This window comes from Cloeon dipterum, chromosome 2, assembly GCF_949628265.1.
Source record: "Cloeon dipterum chromosome 2, ieCloDipt1.1, whole genome shotgun sequence".
NCBI lineage: Eukaryota > Metazoa > Arthropoda > Insecta > Ephemeroptera > Baetidae > Cloeon > Cloeon dipterum.
In genome coordinates this window covers 30626122-30651480 of record NC_088787.1, presented here as the reverse complement: position 1 = coordinate 30651480, position 25359 = coordinate 30626122, and the positions used below count along the sequence as shown (strand labels likewise).

General features: G+C 39.0%; 1 protein-coding gene across 1 annotated transcript in view; it reads right to left on the bottom strand.

Moving 5' to 3' along the window:
- Nucleotides 1-20205, bottom strand: part of LOC135936281 (homeobox protein orthopedia-like) — a 35007-nt gene extending 14802 nt beyond the window's left edge. Inside the window, 2 exon segments of the mRNA XM_065479038.1 lie at nt 14700-15085; nt 20049-20205. Coding sequence (XP_065335110.1) covers nt 14700-15085; nt 20049-20133 — 471 coding nt within the window. The 5' untranslated portion in view covers nt 20134-20205.
- Between the last annotated feature and the right edge of the window lie 5154 nt (nt 20206-25359).

Genomic DNA, 25359 nt, shown 5'->3' with positions numbered 1-25359 from the left:
ACCTTTGGTAAATATCCGTGAAGAGGAAATCTCCAAAATGTTGCACGTTAGAAAATCTACTGTTGGCGGTGTTAAGTAAACGCGCAGATTAGTTTGTTTCCCTTGACTTCATTGGCTGCTTTACAAGGATTGACTGAGCTTGGAACAAAAAAAAAACGGAAAAGCGGTTATAACAATTTGGCTTGTATGCAATTAAATAATTTGAAATGGCCAAAATGAAGCTTGATTTTCGGAAACCAGCATCATCGTCTCGCTGAGCATATTCTAAGTACGGAAACTTTTTTTAAATGCGACCATGGGAGCTATTCCTTTGAAAAATTGTCATCTTGAATCAATCACTTTCGAATTATACCGAAAATAACACGATTAAAATGTGTGCTCCTCATGGAGCATTATTTTTTTAAAAAAAATCCCAGCGTGTCTTGTACGCAATAAACAGCTGATTTTATAAATGCAAAGTGGCAGGCCGTTAGAAGAAAAGCCGTGTGGCTCCTGGCTCTTTTATGAAATTACCGCATGTCTCTCTAATAAATTTCAGCACCCGCCTGCGATTCCTGCCCGGAATAAAATTCAGGCGGTGGCGACGGAACGATGTACCGAGGGGCGAAATTCTAATCACGTCTTTTTATTGCGCCAGCGAGCACGCCCCTTTTGCCAAACACACACACACACACAGCCATCTACAAATTATCGATTAGCGAATATGCAGATGCGGTGCCCGGCGCCGCGAGAGTGGAGAAAGACGAGCGACTCTCTCGGCGCGCGACAGTGTCAGCATTTTGACGTTTGACACTCGGCTGTCACGCCGGCCGCGCGCGCGTCCATCTCTGTCGAATGTATCGCAAACAGCTGACAGCACCGGCTTTGCCTTTTGTTCTTGCCTCCCTCGGTACACTTTTAATTCGTCGGCGAAGGCGTGAAATTTCGATTAAATGGATAAATGGTGTTAGTTGCATGCGCATCCGCCTCCCGAGGGACAGTCCTCGCCGCCGCTCCATCATCGGCCAAGTGCGCGCGGAAGCATATTGCGTCCTCGTGGCCTTGGATGCTGGCGCAAATATGCATGTGTACATTACGCCAGTGTGTCGATCGTAGCAGTCGTGATTACATTTTTGCATGCTTTCAGGCTTGACTGCGTAAATGTTTAACGTTTTCATTATTTGTTAATTATTAACCTCTCTTATGATCTCCCTTCAAAGAAAAATAAAATCTGAGATGTTTTGCAAACCTGAATTCTTGGCTTTGGAAATTTAATTTTCGTTTTTATGCGTCCAAATTTAAAAAAATAGTAAAAATAACTTAACAACATGGGAATCTACTTGAATTAACGATGTGCCAGCACCGTTTGACTCGTCTAAACCTCCCTTAAGCCTATAAAGGTTTAGGGGGCGATCTGATTGACCACCAACTCCAATTTACATTTTCTATACCTCCACAGCAAAAATCGTTAAGTAAAATACCATGAAATTACTAGTTCTTTATTTTTAACCTATTCACTCTCTATAAAGAGTTAAAGGGGTTAATTAGGGGAAGATTTTAACTAATTAAATAGACTTGTGATCAGTGAATTAGATTCTGAATGTGCAATACGCGGCGCGATTTTTCTCGTTACTGAAATGCATGGGGTGGAAGGGGGATGAGGGTTGATTACCCTCAAAACCCTTCAGATAATTAGAGGAGGTCCAGACAAGTAGAACGGTGTGCATTTTTTGCCATTCTGACAATCAGAACCTGAGATTTGGCTTTGGAATTAGGAGCAAAAATGAAACTTTGGAATTTTTGTCAACATTGCCATCGCTAAATTTTTAGTTCTAACAGCGGTAATTGCAAAATCAGCACACCGGTCGACTCTTCTCAATCCCCTCTAGAGATCAAATGTAATTTGAAGTAGATTTGTTTAATTAAAGAGGGTTTTGAGCAGTGAATAAGTTTGCTGAAAGTGCAAAGCGTCGCGATTTTTATCGTTACTGCAATGCAAGTGGGGCGGAAGGGGGATGAGGGTTGATCACCATCAAAACCTTTTGGCTATTTAGAGAAGATTGAGACGAGTCCAATGATGTGCAGTTTTTGCCATTCCGACTCTTACAACTCGAGATTATGCCTGGGCAATATTTCCAAAAATAAAAACTGCCGATTTATGCCAATATTGTAATCGCCAAATCTCGGGTTCGAGCCGTCAGAATTACAAAAAATAGCACCATTCGATTCGTCTTAACCTCCCCTAAATAGCCGATGGGATATGTACGTTTTTGGAATCTGCTCCGTGAGACGAATCGAATGTTCTGCAATTGTTAATGATTTTTCCAAAATTTGGTAAAAAGTTTTTCTCAAATAGTTTTTTTTTAAATAAGCTTTATTTTGGAAATATTTGCAGATTGCATAAATTGCTATGGAAAATAGGAGTCAATTTTTAAGAGAGCTCTCCCGGGAAATTCAGGAGAGGAAACAATCACCACTAAGATTTACGAATTCACCAAGATTTTTGTTTCGATTTTACTAATTTTCTTTAGTCATTTTTTTTCATTCCAAGTCACAATTTTATAAATTTGCCACTCTACCTTAAGTTCATTATTTATTTAAAAGCTCTAAATATGAACATCCAATAACTAAATTTCCCTTAGGCTCATTTCAATTTCTGTAGGTTGATAAAAATATTTCAACTTCAAAAGATTGGCACAAGTTTTAAAACACATAGAAATTATACTGTTCCCTGCCAAATTGTTCATAGCCATATTTGATTTGATAGCCTACTTTGCTCTATACATACCTTCCGAGTGTGAATTTAGAAAGTAAACATTTTCCATTAGTAGAAGCGAAAATAAACTGCCGGAGCACACGCAATTCGCTGCACAGGGGGATGATTGCCAATCAGGGATGGTTAAAAGGGCGCGTGCGCCTCACGGCGCCACCTATGGCAATAGAGCGAGAGGGACTTTAGTGCGTCGGCACCGGGTTTATATCGAGCGGATCATCCCCTGGATGCGAAAGAGCGAGCTCGGATTTAACATGGAATACCCATTTGGACCATAAATGTGTTTGTGCTGTAGTGATTAATGCAAAAAGAAGGAAGCGCGCGTGTCTCGGAAAAAAAGAGAGTGGCGAATAATGTATTAAGAAAGCGAGCGGGGTGCCTGAATGGGAATAAATGGCGGAGCAGGGAAGCGACGACGCTTCTTTTTCAAAAGTCAACGCCTGAGCAGCGAGAAGGGCGCGCAACTTTTTAATAATTCCTGCGAGGAAAGCACGGTGAAAAAAGGTTTCGCGTGTACTCCAATTTAAAATTTATACGCCCGGAAGCCGCCACCGGCGTCGATGAATGAAAGAACAAGGTGACATTATTTCATCCACGCAGTAAATCTTGATTCCCGGTTACGCGCGCGCGATATTGGATAACTCTCGCGTTTTATCAGTGCCATTATTCACCGCCGCTGAAATGACTGGTTTAGTGTTTTGCCACTTCCGATCCGCCTGCTCTCTTTACATTGATTTATTAGCGCTATCGTGAATCTTCATCCAATTGCAAAAATAGGACAAGCCACGAATCGGATTTTCTTCTTCTGTAGAAAATACGATAATATATTTATGCAATATTAATAACGAAGAATAAAATTTGTATGGGTTTCAACTATTTTTCTCATACTTTCTACAAAAATTGATTCATGGATAGATAGATATATAGATAGATATATAGATAATTTTGTTTATTTATCTTGAGTCGATATTTACAGTGTTGACTCAATTACCAGCATTTAAGCAAACATAAAAATGAACGTTTTATTTTTGCTTTCTCAGAGTTTGATGGGGTTAGTGGAATAATTAACTGTCTATATGCCAGACATTTAGAACACATTGCTTTGTAGACTTAGCAAAATTTGGTGTATTTAATACAGTATAGTTCATTAGGTTTAATTGTTCGAAATTTATCTCAACAAAATATATCTACAATCAGGACCAAGGAGGAGTTTAATTTTAGATTTTGATCCCTCTCGTTGTGATCTAATCAACGGTGTGCGAATTTTGAGGAAATGTCGCCATAAATTGTGAAATAAATCTTGATTTTACATTAAGGAGACAAAGCTTATGGTTAGCCAATTTTCTCAATTTTAGATTATTATTCATGAGTCGTTAAAAAAGGATTTTTTTTAATTTCTTAAGACTTTACTTTGATTCATTAACCACGAACCCTTAAAAAGTTGAAACTTTGCCTTGCAAATGTCTACCATTTTATAGTATTTTTCACAATAATGTGGCATATATTATTCGCATCAATCACTGAAGAATTTAAGTTTGGTTCGTAATGATAAAACTGAGATGCACAAATCTTGAAATTAACATGTTTACCTTGATTTTTTCAGTCACGTATTTAAGTTGTCTACTTAACTTTATTGATTTACGAGCCTCTACTTAATGGAATCGTTATTGTAGTAAAATCTTCCCCCTTGATTATAATTGCAGTTCGAGTTTGCAGGTGATGTAAGGGATGAAAGGAAGCGGGCGTGATTGTGCACAAACGCTCACGCGCGGGGTGTGCACGCTTTAATGTATTTGTGTGTGTGTGTGTGTGTGTGCGTGCGTGTTCGTGAGGCAAAAAGGCAGGTGAACGCGATGCGAGGGTGTGGCGCGCACTGGACCTCGCTCGCTTTTCTCCTGCTCTCGCTCACGGCCTCCCGTCGGCTCTTAACATTCGCAAATGGATCGATAATCAAGACAAAAAAAGAGAAAGCATCGCAGAAACACACCCCTGGCCGAGACTGGAGGCGGCACAAAGCTGCTGCTGATGCGCGCCAGCCATCGCGACGAGGGTGCAAATTGTTTCCAAATTGTTTACCTTGCCGTAGCGAGAACGCGCGCGACTTGTTTTTTGGCGCCACTTTGTAATCCTTTGATCCTCCCTGCTGCTGCTGCTTCTACTGCTGCGTTGTTGTGTTTGTGAGCTGCATGTGCGCCGCTATCGTCATTATGATTACGTGATGAGTAGCTTAATTTAATTACGCGCTGCGAGAGGCACGCACGCTCTCGCCCTTTGAAATCACGCTCGCTGCTCTGCAATCAACTTTCTGCCATGATTTCGGCATTCTTGTACAAATGTTGCGCCCCCTCACATTCGCCATGCTCATACCGCGCTAATTAAATGCACAACATCTAAGAAACCAGCATCAGATAATTATTTTATGCCTCAAATTGTAATTAACTTTCTAAAAATTAACGATTCGTTTTCGAGAAATTTTATTTAACTGCGCAAATTTTACAATTTTTTCGTGTAATGCAACTCCAAATCTAGAGTTCTAACCATTAGAATTACAAAAACTGCACACCATGAGGCTCATAACAATCTCCCCTGACCAGCCAAAGGGATCAAAGGTGCTTACCCTTCACCCCTTACAAGCCCTGCCCTAATATGTATAATAGCAAAATGCATACTCAAGGCTTCAATGTGTATTTTAAATAATTCAAAACTCACCCCATCCCTTTTTTAAAATTAAAACGGTGTAGCCAAAATAAAAAAATCAAACGATATAAAAAATTTATGCTTTTTTCTAGGGGGATTTTGATATATAAAATTTGGGAGGGATGGAGGGTGAGCACTACCAAAATTATTCAGCTGTGGCTAGGAGAAGTCGTGACAGGTCTAATGGTGGGTAGTTTTGGCAATTGTGATGGTTAGAACCGGAGATTTGGAGTTGAAGATAAATTCAAAACATGAAAAAGTCGAAAATTTTGTTTTATTTTCGAGTATTGCATGGCGTAATAAATCAAAAACAAAAAAAGCACCACTCTGTAATTTTTATCAAGTCAAAAAATGTCGTAGGACAACTTTCATGCATATATACACTTTCAAAATCCCAAATTTTGAGCCCACATATCCAGAATTTAAATTAACATTAGTACCTTTGAATTTGACCTATATCGGACATTAAATTGGTCGATATTAGTCAATCTCGGCGGGAGGAATTCAAAACACACCTTAATTTAGAAACTGCGCCACGCGAAAATGAGATACCGAGGTCTCAAAGTACTCAAAAATCGTCCCATGAAACCCTTAAAAATTAATAATTAGTCGCTTTACTCCGCAATTTGGTAATAAAGGCTGATTTCTGTTTGTGCTTGAACCCATGCCATTTCGTCCCTCGAAGCAGGGTTCACAATTTTATCCACCGGGTATTTATAAAAACTGTCCAGCCCTCAAGGAAAATATTATATTATTATACTCCCTTGGTTGGCCTAAATTGTGTAAAATCTCATCGGCAGCAATAGCAATAATACGAGGAAAATTGAAGCAAAGTGCGTCGTTGGCTGAAATGTGCCCGACTTGTTGCACTACTTGGAGTTGGACTTCAGCACACGTCTGTAGAGTCATCAAAATGACGGGCTCGTCTTTTTTATTGCTCTCGCGCATCAAAAGTTTTGTCTCGCGTTCATGGGAGGGCCTGACACTCAATCTAAGGATTACAGAAGTCTTTGCTTGCTTCTGCTTTATTGGAACCGAAACCATCGTGTCCTCGTCAAAATTGATTTTATACAGAGCAATTTAACTTTGAAAATTTTGCAATGCTTCGAACGGCATGAATGGAACGCAGTGTGTTGAAATAGTAACACTGCGTTAAATATTGATCAAGTAAATAATTGCTTGTTCGTGATTTATCAGCGGTTATTTGTCGAGCACGAACTGCGTGCTCTGTAAACTATACGCAATAACAGATGAATTTCGATTTTGTGCTTTTAGATTTGGTGCAATGAAAATCAAAAGCGTTGCTAGCAATATTCATGCGATCACTCAAATTTGTTTTATATTTTTTGTGTATGTTTAACTGAATTTTATTTTCTGAACAACTGGACTTTGACACTCATGTAGGTCCACAACCAATGTTTGTTTGAAATTAAATAACGAAGGAAGAAGAAGCTGCGGAAGAATCAGTTTAAGCTCAGAATTTCTTTCGATTGAAAAAGCTACTCAACGGTCGGAATTTCTTAAAAATATTTTGGAGAGTTGCTGCTAATGGATTCTTTACCATTTGAAATGTTGGAACACATTTTAGACTTCATGGACAACCAGGAACTTTTTCAAACTCAACCCGTGTGCCGTAATTGGAAAGCTGTCATTGACGAAATCGTCATAAGACGATTTCTTAACACTTCACCTCAAAGACTAGTCTTCAACGAGTTGGATTTTGCCGATCGAGTAGTTGTTGCGAAACATTTTAACCGCAACTTGTTGAAAAACACTAACTTCTTAGGGAAACGTCGAGCATTGAAACGCTTTCTTCCGCATGGAGTAATCATTATTCGTAGTAGGTATTTAGTTTTTATATATTAAGTACCCTATATTAGCAAGTTCAAATTTACTTTCAGACCACATCTACCACTCGATTTCATCGAGTTTAGGGCACGATCTACTAAAATTTGTTCCCTATCCCAACCCAGTCGGTTCGATTCCAAAACACTTCATTAGAACACAAGGAATTCGGGAATCTGAACTCCAAGTCGTGTTGTTAAGCTGCTCAGGCAAAGAACAATTCCAAGATATAAACTTTGAAAGTCTACAAATATCTGCAGGGTTTATGGATAAAATTCAACCCACAATATACTTTGAGGAGTGGTATGTAGTATTGAATTAAAACTATTAAACAGTAACCATTATTTACAAAGGATCGGGCCAATTGCGTATTCTTTAGGCAGCTCTAAATGCTGTGTGAGACTAGAAATCTACGACAACGGTGAGAGGTTGCTTGCGTCTAAAACTGTGACGCTGATTTTTAACCGTGAGATGAACTGTTATTTAAAAAGGGTATGTTTAGTACTTTTTACATGTCTGTAAAATTGATATACGATTTTAGGTGAGATCAGGTCTCAAGGGTTATGGCCAAGGAGCAAGAAAGATCCGCTTTTCGCACTGGTGTGATTGCCATCTGACCAGACCAATCTTTGGTATTCCTAATTTAACTGGCAGGTTAGCGCTGCCGAGTGTCACTTTTGCGCTTGAGGATTTGCCAGCAAACCGCTCTTGTCAAAATAAGCACGTTGAATTTTGATTAAAAAAAATGTTGTATTAGAAATGAGTTTTAATTAAAAATGCAGGAAAGTATTGAGAAATGTTTGCACGAAAATAAGCTGATCAAAATTGTAAAACACTGCAGATCAGCGAAGCTTCTTATATTTCAGCAGCAACTGCATCTGGCTGATTTATTTGAAAGCAAAATATCGTCTAAGAAGCGATTAACATACGATGAACTTTGAAGTCTGAAAACTGGGTCCCCACCAATTGTTTAATCAAATCAATTAACGATATAACAAGATTTAGCCGCAGACAGCGGAGAAGAATCAGTTTTGTCTGGGCATTCCATTTACTTGTTTCAGTTAGAAGAAAGCAAAAATGGAAGCTTTGCCAGTTGAAATGTTGGAACACATTTTAAGCTTCATGGACAACCAGGAACTTAGTAAAATTCAATCCGTGTGTCACATTTGGAAAGTTGTCATTGATGGAATCATCATAAGGCGATTTCTTAACACTTCACCTCGCCAAAGACACATTTTCAACGAGTTGGAAATTTCTGATCGTGTTGTAGTTGCGAAGCATTTTTGTCGAAATTTGTTGAAAAACTGTAATTTTGAAGTCAGCTATAAATTGAATGAGGAAATTCAATTACTTATTCCTGGCAGATATTATTTTATTCGTAAGTATAGGTTTACTTAATCCTCTGCCATGTAGATGTAATTCTAAAAAAATATTTGTTTCAGAGGTTGTCCTGCACTGGAAAACTCCTGGAATAAACCGTAGCATGTACAGTACACACTTTCCCCGGGCAGACTCGATCCCCAAACACTTCGTAAGGGCACACGGAATTGGGGATCACGAACTCAAATATATGAAGGCAACCAGTACCGGCGACGTACAATCTCAGACAATCCACCTTAAAGATCTAAACATTACTGAAGAATTTATGGATAGAATTCAACCCACAGTGTACTTTGAGGAGTGGTACGTTTAGCCTGTAGTTTATATTTGATTTGTTAACAGTGTTTAAAATAAAAGGATTGCGACGTATCCGATTCTTTTCTACACCATGAAATGTTGTGTGAGAGTAGAAATTTTTGATGATAATTACAAGCTGTTGGCCTCTAAATGCATCAACCTAACATTTCAACCCGGGGGACCTGCAGATTTTAGAAGGGTATGATTTTGAAAAAGCATAAAACTCAGCATTGGTATTTAAAATACTCGCTTTTCTAGGTAAGATCAAGTCTCAAAGGATATGGTGAAGGAGCCAGAATGATCCGCTTTTCGCACTGGTGTAAGCGTAACTACCCTATCTATCTGGCCCGCCATATCGATTTCGCTACTATTCGATCTTGCAAATTTGCCCTGCCGCGTGTTACTCTCGCTCTTGAAGATTTTAAGCAAACTTTGCCTGCTAAAAGGTCTCGACTTTTAAAGTGCTTTGATTGTTTAATATGCACAGGCAAGGGTGGTAGGAATTAATAACCTAATTTACTTTTGAAGTTTGTTGTGTGCAATTTTATGTATGAGACATTAATAAATCCCTATGAATAAACATCACAATCAAGAGAGTTTTCGTTATTCCAAAATTTAATAATATAACAGCATTGTTAGAAATATTTATTTATTTGATTGCTAACACAATATTATTTAAGATACAATATGCAAAATGGACTTTGGATTCTGGAAAACTGGGGCCACACCATATACGTGTTTGCCTTGAAACAAATAAATAAAACAAGAAAATAGTTCGGTTTGAACGAAAGCTATAGATACTCATCGCACCTCTCTTTCTTTTTCAACTGACTAGAATGGATTCTTTGCCAATTGAAATGTTGGAACACATTTTCAACTTCATGGACAACCAGGAACTTTGTAAAATTCAACCCGTGTGCCACACTTGGAAAGCTGTCATTGATGGAATCATCATAAGGCGATTTCTTAAAACTTCACCTCGCAAGAGACCAGTTTTCATCGAGTTGGAATTTTCCGATCGAGTTTTAGTTGCGAAACATTTTGGTCGGAATTTGTTGAAAAACTCAGGCTTTAAGGAAATCCTGGAATTTAAACGCAATCAAAGATTTATTCGAACTAAAAGTTTTATTAGTGAGTATATCAAACCTTTTTCCCATTTGTTTGTCTATATTATAAGAAGTTGATCATTTTATTCTTTTGATTTGACTGAAGTTTCGCCTCCGTCTGTGATTTGCAAACTTTATGCGCCTAACGTTTATTTTGTATTTGGCCGGTGTAAAGTTTCTTTATGGTTTTCTTGCATTCTATTAATTTATTAAAATATATTTGTCATTCAGAATCGATCCGGTATTGGAAAACTCCAAAAATAAACCGCGGCATTCACTGTTCTCGCTTCTTCTTCGGACTTAAATTTGTTCCCACACACTTGTTAAGAGCACATGGAATCAGAGAACTTGACGGGATCAAATGCATGAATTTAGCCAGTACGGGAGACGTACAATATCAGGAAATCTATCTTAAGGACCTAAACATTTCTGCAGAATTTATGGATAGAATTCAACCCACAGTGTACTTTGAGGAGTGGTACGTTTAGCCTGTAGTTTATATTTGATTTGTTAACAGTGTTTAAAATAAAAGGATTGCGACGTATCCGATTCTTCTCTACACCATGAAATGCTGTGTGAGAGTAGAAATTTTTGATGATAATTACAAGCTGTTGGCCTCTAAATGCATCAACCTAACATTTCAACCCGAGGGACTTGCAGATTTTAGAAGGGTATGATTTTCAAAAAGCATAAAACTCAGCATTGGTATTTAAAATACTCGCTTTTCTAGGTAAGATCAAGTCTCAAAGGATATGGTGAAGGAGCCAGAATGATCCGCTTTTCGCACTGGTGTAAGCGTAACTACCCTATCTATCTGGCCCGCCATATCGATTTCGCTACTATTCGATCTTGCAAATTTGCCCTGCCGCGTGTCACTCTCGCTCTTGAAGATTTTAAGCAAACTTTGCCTGCTAAAAGGTCTCGACTTTTAAAGTGCTTTGATTGTTTAATATGCACAGGCAAGGGTGGTAGGAATTAATAACCTAATTTACTTTTGAAGTTTGTTGTGTGCAATTTTATGTATGAGACATTAATAAATCCCTATGAATAAACATCACAATCAAGAGAGTTTTCGTTATTCCAAAATTTAATAATATAACAGCATTGTTAGAAATGTTTATTTATTTGATTGCTAACACAATATTATTTAAGATGCAATGTGCAAAATGGACTTTGGATTCTGGAAAACTGGGGCCACACCATATACGTGTTTGCCTTGAAACAAATAAATAAAACAAGAAAATAGTTCGGTTTGAACGAAAGCTATAGATACTCATCGCACCTCTCTTTCTTTTTCAACTGACTAGAATGGATTCTTTGCCAATTGAAATGTTGGAACACATTTTCAACTTCATGGACAACCAGGAACTTTGTAAAATTCAACCCGTGTGCCACACTTGGAAAGCTGTCATTAATGGAATCATCATAAGGCGATTTCTTAAAACTTCACCTCGCAAGAGACCAGTTTTCATCGAGTTGGAATTTTCCGATCGAGTTTTAGTTGCGAAACGTTTTGGTCGGAATTTGTTGAAAAACTCAGGCTTTAAGGAAATCCTGGAATTTAAACGCAATCAAAGATTTATTCGAACTAAAAGTTTTATTAGTGAGTATATCAAACCTTTTTCCCATTTGTTTGTCTATATTATAAGAAGTTGATCATTTTATTCTTTTGATTTGACTGAAGTTTCGCCTCCGTCTGTGATTTGCAAACTTTATGCGCCTAACGTTTATTTTGTATTTGGCCGGTGTAAAGTTTCTTTATGGTTTTCTTGCATTCTATTAATTTATTAAAATATATTTGTCATTCAGAATCGATCCGGTATTGGAAAACTCCAAAAATAAACTGCGGCATTCACTGTTCTCGCTTCTTCTTCAGACTTGAATGTGTTCCCACACACTTATTAAGAGAACATGGAATCAGAGAACTTGACAGGATCAAATGCATGAATTTAGCCAGTACGGGAGACGTACAATATCAGGAAATCTATCTTAAGGACTTAAACATTTCTGCAGAATTCATGGATAGAATTCAACCCACAGTGTATTTCGAGGAATGGTATGTTTAATTTTAATTGTGTTTGAATATTGACACTCTTTTAAATAAAAGGATTGGCGCGTTTCTCTTTTTTACCTGCAGCATAAAGTGCAGAGTGAGACTAGAAATTTTTAATGGAAAAAACAAGTTGCTGGCTTCCAAAACCATCACGCTGACCTTTCTTCCAAGGAGAATGATTGATTTAAAAAGAGTTAAATTTGCTTTTCACTTGTTTATCGTTTTTGTCTAAATTTTAATTCTAGGTGAAATCAAGCCTCAGAGGATACGGCCGAGGAGCCAGAATGATCCGCTTTTCGCACTGGTGTGAACTCAACCTTAGTTACCTGAGAGACTATCCAATTCGCATTCAGGTCCCTCCTATTAGGAGTGGCCAATTTGCGCTACCCAGAGTCACTTTCGCTCTCGACGACTTAAATCAAACTTTGCCCGATAAAAGGATGAGTGACGATCGTTGTTTTATTCTCTAGCTTCATTTGAACATTAAATTTTGAAAATTCTGAAAATTCTGATTTGAATGCAAGTTAAGCAGGAAATTTGAAATCATATAAATAAATGCAATTAGTGTTTTATACATGTTATATCTGGTAATTCGAACAATTGGTGGGATTTAAAACAATCAAAACAATAAATCCATTCCATTCGAAATGGACGAAGTTACAGTTATTACCCTGTATTATTTACTCTTTGAAAATTAAAATAGCTCCAAAAGTAAAAGATGATAATTTGTATGAGGAAGAATCTCAGGAAGGACCTGCCGCGGTATTAACACGCACGAATTCTTCAATTATTTGTTTCCTTTTTCAATTGTGCTTCATAGAATTTCCTGCAAGTTCTGTTTTTAAAAAATATTCCAAGGTTTCGAATAATTAATTCAGCGTGCTCTGAAGTGAAAACGCAAACTCCTCTTCAATAGGACTGACAGAAAGAGCTTTGTTATATTCGCGCCTGAATCCGAAACACCTTAGTGGGTGAGGGTCTTTGTTTTTATGTCTGAAAAAGATTTCACACGTCTGTCCTGAAAGCCAGAGAAGGAAATAAAAGAGACCCCCCATATCTACACAAGTGCTGGTTCAAAAAGAATCGCCGCGCGCGTCCTTTTTCGGTACCAGAGACACACACACACACACACACACACACACACACACACACTGCACCTGCCTTGTGTGTTGTGCTATCATCCTCCTTTTTTATCCATCCACAATCGTAAAAGCGGAGCAAAAAATAACATCTTGTGCCTTCATGCCTATTAAGCTACTACTGCTTCGCGCATAAGCTGTAAAAATGCCATTAAACCTCCGTCGAGGTTTTATGAATGAAAATGAAAAAGTTTTTAATTCGATGATACGACACCCATTAGTGCGTGCGCGCTTTCTAGCCTTCCGGACTTGTGCATTCGCGAAAATGGTTTTATGCTTCAATTATCTCCTTTTGTTTAGCCTGGCCAATAAAATATGCACGCAACAGTAGTAAAAAGACGCATTACAATAATTTTCATGCCATTTTTTTCGAACGTGAAAAACTGCACTCCGAATATTTTTTATTTAAATTTGCGGCGTTTGAAAAATGAGTGACATGCCGCCTTGAGACGCCAAGCGATTCTCGTCATCAAAATGCAAACATCATCAGTCTGAAGGAGCGATATTTTATGTTTCAAAACGCGCCAGACGATTTATTTGTGTTCGGCGTGCTCAAAACCAACATGAAACCCGCAGCTTTTACCTCTCTGCTGCGTGTGTGTTGGCGTAAGCGCAAGCAAGACTTTTGTGGACACAACAGAAATTTATTCTCCAAGTTGGAAAAGAAGTTTCCTCCTCTCACGGCTTTTAGCCTCTTTACTCTCGACGCGTCAAACAACGGCGGACCGAAAAACTTTTCTTAAGCTAAAGCTGCGCGCACATAATATTTACATTTGGAAGGGTTTGAGGTCGTAAAATGGATACACCTCCTCTCTGCCGCCGCTCCATCTAAATGAAGAAATATTTCCAAGAGAGAGAGAAAATCTCTGCGCGCACCTCACACTCTCCTTCTGTCCCCGCGTATATATATATATATATTTCTCACAGGACGCCATGCAGCTTTCTTACCTCCACAAATTTATGCACAAGGTGAATGAGCAAATTCCCCGGGATTTGAGGCGTGCGTGGATCCGAGCAACTTTTGCGGGGATCAGCACTCGCGGCCCGTAATTGAATTAACTTTATCTCGGCCCCTTTGAAAGTCATAAATTCGAGTGGTTGCAGCCCCATCTTTTGAAAATGGCTGTACATTTGAAAATCGATTTTCGTCGATCATTTCTGCAAAAACAGTGAATCGATAATTTGTTCAGAATTTGAACTATATGAATCTCAGAAAAAAACGTCCAATTTCACGATTTCACAGCCCCCCCATTTAAAAATTCCTGCGCGTTACACCTTCTTCTCAGTGGTTGCTGTAGTGCTGTACTCCGTGTTTTTCGATAAGATTTTCACATCAAATTTTCTTTCCAATTTCCAATCCCATTTTTTCTCGGGTGAAACCCAAATTTCTCTCAGGCACGAAAACAAGAATAATCAAGAACGAGTCTTACCTGCACTCTGGACTCGGTGAGGCCGATCCGCATGGCGATTTCCTCGCGCATGAAGATGTCCGGGTAGTGCGTCTTGCTGAAACACCGCTCGAGCTCGTTGAGCTGCGCCGGAGTGAAGCGGGTGCGGTGTCTCTTCTGCTTGGACGGCTTGTCGTTGTCCACGGCCCCCGAGCCCCCGCCGCCCCCGATGCCGGACGAGTCACTGCTGCAGACGGGGGGCGGCCGAGGGGGGCCGGCGGTCACCACGACCCCGTGCTGCTCCAGAGAGGTCACCGCCGATTTGATGAGGTCCCCGGCGGCTTGCTGCGCCACCGAAGAGGGCTTCAGCTCGTCACATCCGTCCTGCTGGTGGTGCTGCTTCGAACCTAGCCCAAACATGCACACACCTACGCGATTAGTCCACTTTTTTCTAAAGCTCGAAATTAGATTTGTCAAAAATTGTCTTTTTTGTAACATTTCTCCCAAAGCAGCAAGTTGTCCTTGAATGAATTTACATCTTGCTCCTATCTTTTTACGCAGCAAATCCGTTAAAAAACCCCGAAATTCACCTTTGGGGGGAGTGGGGGTTTGCGAGCTTCCAAAATTTTGGAATGAGTAATCCCTAACTTTGTTCAGGTTCTCCGTATAGAACTTTGACACCGCTGAACTCGTCTCGTCAAGCGGAACAAACTTTCCTTTAGACCTCAAAGAGCCCAGGTCAGGGTCTCAATAATCAAATTTTCGAAATGGAACTTATCAAAAATTGAATTAAATTTTAATATTATGTGAATTAGCTAATGCTGCTTTGTCAAAATTTTAATTAGAAAAAAAACTACAAAATGTGGCGCTTGTTCAGGTTCTGGAAAATGTTTACTCTCCAAAACCTCAGCTTCAAGTGGTCAGAATTTCAAAATTTTCAAATACCACACACCGCTAGACTTGTCTCAACCTCCCCTAAGATAGCATAATTATTCCAAGGGTGCCACCCTTCAACCCCTTTTGTCGTCCTTAAAAATACATTTTTGCATTTTTTTTTCGGAGTTTGCACCTCATATTTCAACGGATTTGACTGAAAATTACCGTGAAATCATTTTAGTACATTATGGGACAAGAAAACGAGTCGAACGGTGTGTAATTTTTGTAAATTTGACTCTTAGAACTCGAGACTTAGTAGATACACTGTTTTTTACTGCACACACCAGAATAAATTAAAAAAACATTCAAACAAAAATAATAATTCAAATAGGTGGTTTTTAGAATAAATATACGAAAATATTACAGAGTTTTATTTTTAAAAAAATGGTCAAAAATTTAACACTACCTGTGTTTATTTCCTTGCATAGCTTTCCCATTTGCATAAAATGCAGTTGTTAAGTTAGTGTTCAACACCAGATGATGAATTTTTAATCCGAGCATCATGCGCTTTCTCTCTCGGCAGTCAGAAAACCGCATTGTGTCGCCCGCTCGACATAACAGATTGTAATGCAATGTATCTTGCTGGCCCAATTTCACCTCATTAGATATTCATAGGATGCTAACACCCTATTATAATGTCTCACAGCGCGCATACGGGGGTGCATCTCTCGCATGCGTATATGCGACATCTCTAAAAACTCTTTATTTGCGAACCAAACGCTTCAAATTTCAAAAAGTGGAGCCAAATTTACTCTCCCGTTCTTGTGTGGAATTAAAATTGTCATATATTGATAGTTTGATCTTAAAAATTTTCCAATAATAAAATCTAGAACGTGAAATGGTTAAATGTCAGATTTTGCCAAATTTAAAACGGTTTGTCAATTATTTTTTCGCTTGAATTCGATCCCTCTGATCGTCTCGATCTATATCCAATGGTGTGCGAATTTTGAGCTAAATTTCCCTCGTGGTGAAATAAATCTTGATTTTGCAGTTAGGAGACATATTTAAGCTCGTCGCTTGATTATCATGCCAACTTTGCAGCCGATTTTCTCAGATATTAATTTTTTCCATATGAACTCGCTGCAAGTGAGCGTTTCGAATAAGCATTTAAATCAACAATATTCTCCGTCTGGCGAGGAAGAGAGAATTATTTTGGTTAACGGCCCGTTTCCGCAGTGATCCTTGGCGCCCCATTGCGCGCTTTTCCTTTGGCGAATCGCAATGTGTCCGCGCGCAGGCAGGCAGACTGACATGATGTATACTTTTAATAAAACTTTTCGGGCCTGTGCGCGAGTGCATGCAGCTTGCTTGCAATATAAAAGAAGCAGCTCTGCTCTGCTCTGCTCTGCTCGGCGCGCAATCAAGCCGCTCGCTCGCCCGCCCCGCTCTCTAAAAGGTGCGCGCGTGCACGAGGGTGTAATGGGGGTGCTCAAAACTCGTAAATATTGCTGAGCTGTCTCATGGGAAGAACAAAGTTTGCTGCCGAGCCGAGCTGGTCGGTATAATACACAAACCCTGCCTGCGCAACCAACCAGCCAGATTTATATTTCTTTCATCACGGCCCATAACTTTTAGGCTTCATGATAAACTATAGTTATAACGCCCGCGCCGCGCCGCGCGCGTACATTATCTCGGCCACAGGGATGATACCGCGCCGACACCCTGCATCGCAACTCCAGCAAAACGCCTCGATATATACGCGCACGCAAGCAAGCAAGCGGTCCCGCCGCTTTGCATATCGCGGCCCAGGGAATTTCCTTTTTTGTAGTCAAACGGTATCTCTTACGAAGGCAATGATCGAAAATTCATACACGGGATTTTACGAGCGTAGCTGTTTTTTTTTTTTAATTTTTATCTGTATTCTAATAACCATTATGGCTCTTAAGTTTAGACCATTTTTGTACACCGACATTATTAAATTAGAATAAATCATGCATTTAAAAGCACATTAGACAAATACTTGAAGTTGTCTGAACAACAGAAACTCAACAAAAACATGACATACTTTTGCAAAGATTGCACAACATTGGACTGAACCTAACCTCCCCCAGATAGCCAAGGGATTCATACCCTTTCGCACACCTAGGATTCAAATAACAATTAAAATTGCGTCGCCTTACACTTTCCCAAACTTATTTGCTGCTCAAAACGTAATTAAATAAATGAAAATCTACCCCAAATTCCATCGGCTATCTACAGGGGAGGTTGAGACGAGTTGAACGATGTGCAGTTTTTGCAATTCTGACATTATTTAAAACCCGAGATTTAGCGAGATATTAATGTCAGCGAGAATCAAAAGTATTATATTTTTGCAATTATTGTGAGCACCAAATCTCGGATTCTAACAGTCAGAATTGCAAAAACTACGCACCGTTCGACTCGTCTCAATCTCCTCTAGATATAGCCAAAAGGTTTTGAGGGTATGATCAACCCGCATCCCCCTTCCAACCCATGCATTGCAGTAACGATACAAATCGCATTAATTGCTTTGTACTTTCTGCAAACTTATTCGCTATGGTCAAACCTCTTTTAAATTAATAAAAATCTACCCAAAACTACCCCTTTTTACCTTTTGTATAGAGGGAAAAGATTAAAAATAAAAATCTAAATAGCAGAACCAGAAATTTCATCGCATTTTTACGAATCAATTTTCACGAAGGTAAAAAAGAAATTGGGGTTAGAGGGCGATTTGATTATCCCCAAAATCTATCGGTTATCTAGAGGTTAACACGATTTGAACGGTGTTCAGTTTTTGTAATTCTGACGGATCAAACCCAAGATTTAGCGATAACAATTTTTGAAACAAAATTTGAAAGTTTTAATTTTTGGCAATTTTGGTAATTTTACCAAGGCATAATAATCCTTGAGCTTGATCTTCTCAAACTTAACTCTAAGTTATGTCTATAAATAACAGCCCCAATTAGAATTTGTTGCAATAATTCTTTTCTTTTAGCTATATAAAAACTAGCAATTTTTTATATAAGACGTTTCAAAAAAACATTAAAAAAATTGTGAAATAATATGCCTCAGCAAAAACCAATAAATTGTGTATCTGAAAATAGTCAACAATGCCTTTCACATTAAAAAAAAATAAAATGACTTTAAAATCGATCAAAATCAGTTTCGGGCTAAACTATTTCACCAAGAATTACAATACACATTTTCTTTAACATATAGCGTATATATTTGAGTAGTTTTTAATACGGTTTTTATATGGTTCTCGCAAATGTATCGACTGTTTTGGATGATTCAAGTTTTGTTTGTATATATTTCACGTCACTTGAACAACCGAAATTATAAAAAAATACGTATAATTATATAAAGTAGATTAAACGAAGAAAATCACGTGCTAAAAGTTCACCGCACCGCCGGCGTCGCAGTCGTGTATGTCAGTTTGCATAAAATGCGCTTGTTGACCATCATAACTGCATGTGAGCAGGTGATATTACGGATCCGATGGGGACAAAATGTTTGCTTTCGCGCCAGAAGAGAGCTGACACCGGCACATGAAAAAAGTGACGCAAGTGTCAGCGCAAAGTGTCCACTCGGACACTTAGGTGCTAATTTTGATATCAGGGTGAGACCTGCACTCACAGCGAACCGAGCGTGAAAAATATCAACTGCGCCTTGGGATTTTCGTGCCATTCTATTGACACACGCACAAACTTGAAAGTAAATCCTGCTCCAACCTAAGACCAATGACGAAAAGTGTTTCAATATGCTGATTATACACTGCACACTGAGTGAGCAAAAGCAAATGTTATTTACCTGTCTCTGTGGTAAAAATCGTGAATTTCTAAATTAAATATTAAATATTTTGGTTGATTTTTACTGTCTATTTGGTTTTAGTAAACGAATGAAACGCGTTATTAAAGAAGAGCGTTTTGCAGGCAAATAATTGAGGACATTTTACATTGTTGACTATATTAGCAAAAGTAGCTCATTGAGTTTATTTTTCGGTGAAAATTTAGCAACATTCAGGAGCAAGGTACAGTTAATTCAACAGTTTGTCTATGGTTTTTTCGCTTGATTTTGTGATCCATCTCGTCGCGATTTATCAAATAATGGTTTGCGATTTTTTGGGAAAAATTGTAAAATAAATCGGGATTTAACAATAATTGATTAGCATGAAAAAAGGATTTTTCGCCTATATTCTGTAAAGCTTTCCTTTAAAAATACAGTTTATTTTTTTTGCCGTTGCAACAAACGGAATGTGCTAAGAAATTTTTAGCAACAGTGGAGACGAATTGACATTTTATTTCCAGAAATTAGAATAGTAAATAAATACTAGGAAAACTACTCTGCTAAATTTTCCGCTGTCGAATTTTACTCAATTACGCCTCTGCAGAAATATAATTCCGGAATTATCAGTGTAATTTTTTTTAGTTTTTACCGATTTTTCTACTCTTTAATTTGTGAGAGTTTGTCCAAAAAATTTGTTTGCTGATCTCATACCTTGGGAGGTTGCGATGGGCGAGTTGTAGAAGCAATCCACCGTGGCGGGAAAGTAGAGGTGTCCCAGCTGAGGACTGCAACACATGACCCACCAGGAGCGGTCGCGTTCGGGCACCTAGTGAGCACCGCCAAGCCGCCGGCCGCGCGCCTCCTCGCGCCCCCTCCCCGCCCGCCGCGCGACACCTCGCCGACTCCGCCCCCCAGCCCGTGCCCAAAACGCGCGGGCTCGGCGGCCCCCGGGCCCCCGACGGGCCTCCGACGGGGCCCTGGGCCCGACTGCCCGCTCGCCACCGAATTTGCGGCGCGCTCGGCTCGGCTTCGGTCCAATTACCTCTCGGTTGGTCCGTGCACACAAATTTAATTTACGCGAGCGCCTATCAAGGGGCCCAATTCGTAATTAGTTGCGTGAGAGAAGCGGCGAGAGCAGGTGCTTTTCGGACCGGCCTTTGCTTTGCACACACGCAACAAAAACACGTCGCCGAGAGTGAGAGAAAATAGGGGGCGTAATTTTATTCCTTTTATTGGATCGGAAAAATGAATTTAAAAAATAATCTTTTTATAAGATTACAGCTGGAACTATTAATTCTGCGTTTGTTAATTGCCCAAATAAAAAATCCTATTTGAACATTTTTTTTAGATTGACAGCGAAAGAAATCGACTCACCTAGGTTGCAAATGTGGTTGAGCATGGTGCCAAAATGCTCTAGGGGTGATTTTGCCGGGCAATTAATGCGTGCCAATCGAGGACGATTTAGCCGCGAGCTGCTTGCTAATCACGCGAGATGAGATTTAATGATCGAATGTGTATCGCTGTCGTTCTGGGTGGCGCGGGGGTTGCGTTGATGCGCCTGCACTTTGGAAGGGATGTCTCGCTGCCGCATGCCGCTTTTTATCCACTATCCAATCGTCAGAGCCGGGGTGCACTTGCCATGGCGATGCCCCCTCCTGCCCCGGGAGGCGGGTCGGGGGCGTGGCCTCCGCGCTCGTCCTGATTTTTGCCTACCTTCTCGCGCTTATTTGCATCCGACGATTTAATGGGTGATGCCGCCGCCGCCGCCGAGTGAGTGGCAATATCTCTCAACGCACCAGCAGCAGCAGCAGCACCCGATGCCAAATTGATTGTCGAGTGCCGCGCGCCTCCCTTTCGATTGAGATATTTCGATTTATAAATAAATGCCTATTCCCTCTCTCGCACCAACTCTTCACCTTTCTACCTATCCGACTGTAGAGTTCAATAAATTACGGGGATTCTGAATTCAAAATCGAAAATATGAACTGAAATTAAATATATATGCTATATGATTAAAAATTCTCTTAAAAACAAATCTGCAGAATAAAATAAATTTTATTTGAAACTGTACATAGTTGTTTGTGTCATTCAAATTATTTGACCAAAACCTGATTGATTTGCTCCAAAATTTTCAGGGTGCATAAAAGTATTTGTACCAGGCGAGCTTGATTAAAAAAATCATGTATATGCGTATATTTTCTCAAGGTAAAACGTTACTCACAGAATGGTGAAAATTACATCCCGATATATCGACCAAGATGTATTTCCTGCATTTTGAGTATTTCAAATCCCCCAAAAACACTCGAAACTCGTCCTAGCTCTTTGGATTTTAAATCAAAGAGTTTATATTTATAAAAATAATCAACATTTTCATCAACCTTTTCCTGATCGCACTAATTTGAATAAATAATTCACTCACAAAGAAAATGCAAACAATATCCCTCTCGTGGTTAAACCGTGTCAAAAAGGTACCATAAAAATACATTTATTTCACAGTTCTTCTCCGCAGCTGCACATCTTATTTTGGTTGCGACTGTGAGCGCGCAGCATCCGAGCCAAAATTAATTAGAGCTCGTTGCCGAATAGGTCTGTCGGTGCTGATTTAATAATGAAACACTCGTTCATACCTGAATAAATATCAAACGAACAAACGAGCGTGCGTACGGCGCTGATGAAAATCAGCGCGCATACAGCAATAATGAAACGATTGCGTCGATAAAACGCGCGGCGCTTTTTGTTAGTCGATTATTGCGAATGAGAGAGAAAGAGCGACGCGTGTGTGCAGTTGTAACTGAAATCGAAATGTTCATTTGATTTGGAATGCTTTGTGCCGCCCGCACCCGCACACGCGGTTCCTTTATTGCAGGTAGGGTGCCCGTGGGAACGCTGGGGGTGGGTCGTGTGCTGCTGCGCGCATGTAGCGCAAATAGGGGTGGACGGCCGTGCGACACGCGTGCACACACACACGATGCTTAAACAGGTTGCCCTCTTACTAATAGCTTTATTATTTAATCAAACTGTCGTCTCTGCTCGCGCATTCTCTCGGAGCAATTTTCACTATAATATGGCGTACATGCCACACACGACCGCAAACAGCAGAGCAGGCCTGCAAAAATAATTATGTACGTTTGCGTGCATGCATGCATACACGTGCACAGCTATAGGGTGCTCGTCTAATTGAAGTGAAATGTCATCACTGTTTAATTGCCAATTTAAAATCATTCATCCTAGGTTGTTAAAGTAGCGCTGGAATTTAATTTTTGACAGCATACCAATCGATTGCTGAGTGTTGAATTCGGTTAGGCAGCCGAATCACTATAGACAAAAACGTGAAACCTGTTACTTTGGCGGTATTTTGTTTAAATATACCTAAAGTCACAAAGAACGCCACCGGCCAATCATAGGATAGAATATAGTTTTCTCTGATTGGTTGCTGGCATTGTTTTGAGGTTGAAACCCAAAACCGTTAAATGATCGGCTCTTCGGCATGTCGTATCAAGAATTTATGACCACAAGTGTTTCTTTATAAAAATGATGTTTAAAATTAAAAATAAAACTACTTTTATTATGGAGTCGTACAGTTTTTTCAATATTTATTAAATTAAATAAAACATAATAAAGCAGAAATAAAAATTATATTTTTTATTCAAACGAATGACCTAAATATATTGGAAAAATTCTCATTCCATATTCATTTCATTGATGATCAGTAAATAATTTTTGTGACCTAATTTGTAAATATGCGGACAGGAATGAAGGAGCTTCACTCTTTTTGTACTTTAGTGTATTACGATAAGCATTCTATATATTAATCTAAACTATAAACTAATAATCTATATTAAAAGTTAAAGGATAATTCAGAATTAACTTTCTTGTCAAATCTCAGATGACACATACCATTGAGAATATTATTGAAATTGCCAATTTTTGTATTTACAATTTTTATTTTAAAATACACAAAACAAAGGGGAATTTTTTTATTAATTTTTTATTTTTTGAACTTTAACGCAGTAAGACTCATATTTCATCTTCAATATGCCATTAAAATTGTTACTGCATGAGGCATGAGAATTCGCTTCTTCAAAATGAGAAATTCTTGCTTGCGGACTCATGGAGAGGCAGGTGCTTCAATAACTGAAAATATCTACGAGCTGCGCTTGCTGCCTCTGCGTATCCGTGTGGCTGTAGTAGCAATGCTTTAATGAAATACCTGGCTTAATTAATTGCAATCGTGTGTATGTGCTCACGTCGTGCTTCTATATATTTACGCACAACACACATGAGATTGCTGCTTTATTGTAAGTGGAAGCAGAGTGAAATATCTTCTTATATAGGGAAGTTTATTTATTCCAATAAAATTTAGATGATGATCGAGCGATAAAAAACATCGGGAAAGAGATTAAAGTCGTTTATACAAATCTGTACGAAAATCTACTTCATTTTGCATGTTAATCAATTTTGGATTGGAGGAAAAGAAACCAAGCAAAAATAATGAACAAGCAATTTAATTTTATGATAAATTTGAATTTCCTATTTTCCGAATTCAAATTAATTTGATCAACTGCTGCATGATAGTAAGTGAACAATTCAAATTGATTTAATTTGGCAACAAAAACTCGGGGTTGGAGCTTCCCCAATAGGGTTTAGATAAATGGTTCTAAGGCTAAAATTACTAAATATAGAGAGAGGAGAGAGAGAGAGAGAGAGAGAGAGAGAGAGAGAGAGAGAGAGAGAGAGAGAGAGAGAGAGAGAGAGAGAGAGCAGGGCAGCAGGTTCGCCAAGTGCCAGGGTTGCCATGGCAGCGAGGAATGCAATAAAAGCTGCTGCTATTAGTGTTGCATACCTGGCCGCCCTCGCTCGCTCTGTCATCCGCCTCTGCCAACCTCTCAAATAAATTTCATATTATGTTTTATTAAAAATAAAAGAGAGGCGCACATCGCTCGCGTGCGCCCGCTATGCTTTTGCAAACGAGAGCACAAGGAGCGGCGCGCCTGCTGTTTGTTACATTATGAATTCTTCGCTTTTTCCCTCTCGCTGCAAAATAAAAATCGCAGTATTTCGAGAGACCTGTTTATATATATACTATACAACCTTCTTGTGGTGCGAGGCCAGGAATCCGATTTCGAATACAAATCCATGCAAAAGAATTAAAATTTCAGATTTTTTCTTTTTTTTTCAAAGGGTAAGCATCTCTAAACCCTTCAGCTGGTCAGGGGAGGTCAAGACGAGTTTAACGTTGTCCCGTTTTTGCAATTCTGATGGTTAAAACCTTAGATTTGGAGTTGCAAATATTGTCAAAAGACGAAAAAAGTAAATCGTATATTTCGAGTTTTTCGAAACAAATACATAGTTTCAATCTGAAATTGCAACAGAAATTCATACATATCATAACACAACATTTTGGCATATTTTTATAATTCCTAAATCATTCAGGAAATTAATAGAAGTGACTTTTGAAAATTTGAGTTATAGGAAATCAAATTTGATTTCAGTTAAATCAGGTCTGGCGAGAGGACGAGAGGAATACAAAGCACACCTTTTTTTTAAATTGCACCACGAGAAGATGAGATACTGAGTTCTCAAAGTTTTCCAAAAATGTCCTATCATACACGTAAAAATTAAAATTATGACAAAAAATATTAATGACGTACACACTATTTAGTTAGTAAAGATTGGCATTATTTTTTCAAAGTAATAGCGACACGAGGAAACCTGACCATAGGAAAAGCTCGATTTTTACTGAACTGAAAGAGAGTCGGCAATGATGTCGATGAAACAAATTTTGCTTTGTTGCCGGAGCGCTTTGTTTTTTGCCTGTCTATATATATTGCACACTGGTGGATATAAGAATGAAATTCACATCGGTTGAGGCAATATCTTTCTTTGACTATGGCTGCTGCTTTTTTCTCGTTGGTTGACTTGCCAAGTGGTCTTTTATGATAAAAATGAAATGCAGACGGGAACGAAATTGGCAGAACAGAAAAAGCTTTGTCTCTTTCTCTCTTTTCACTCCTTTTGCCTG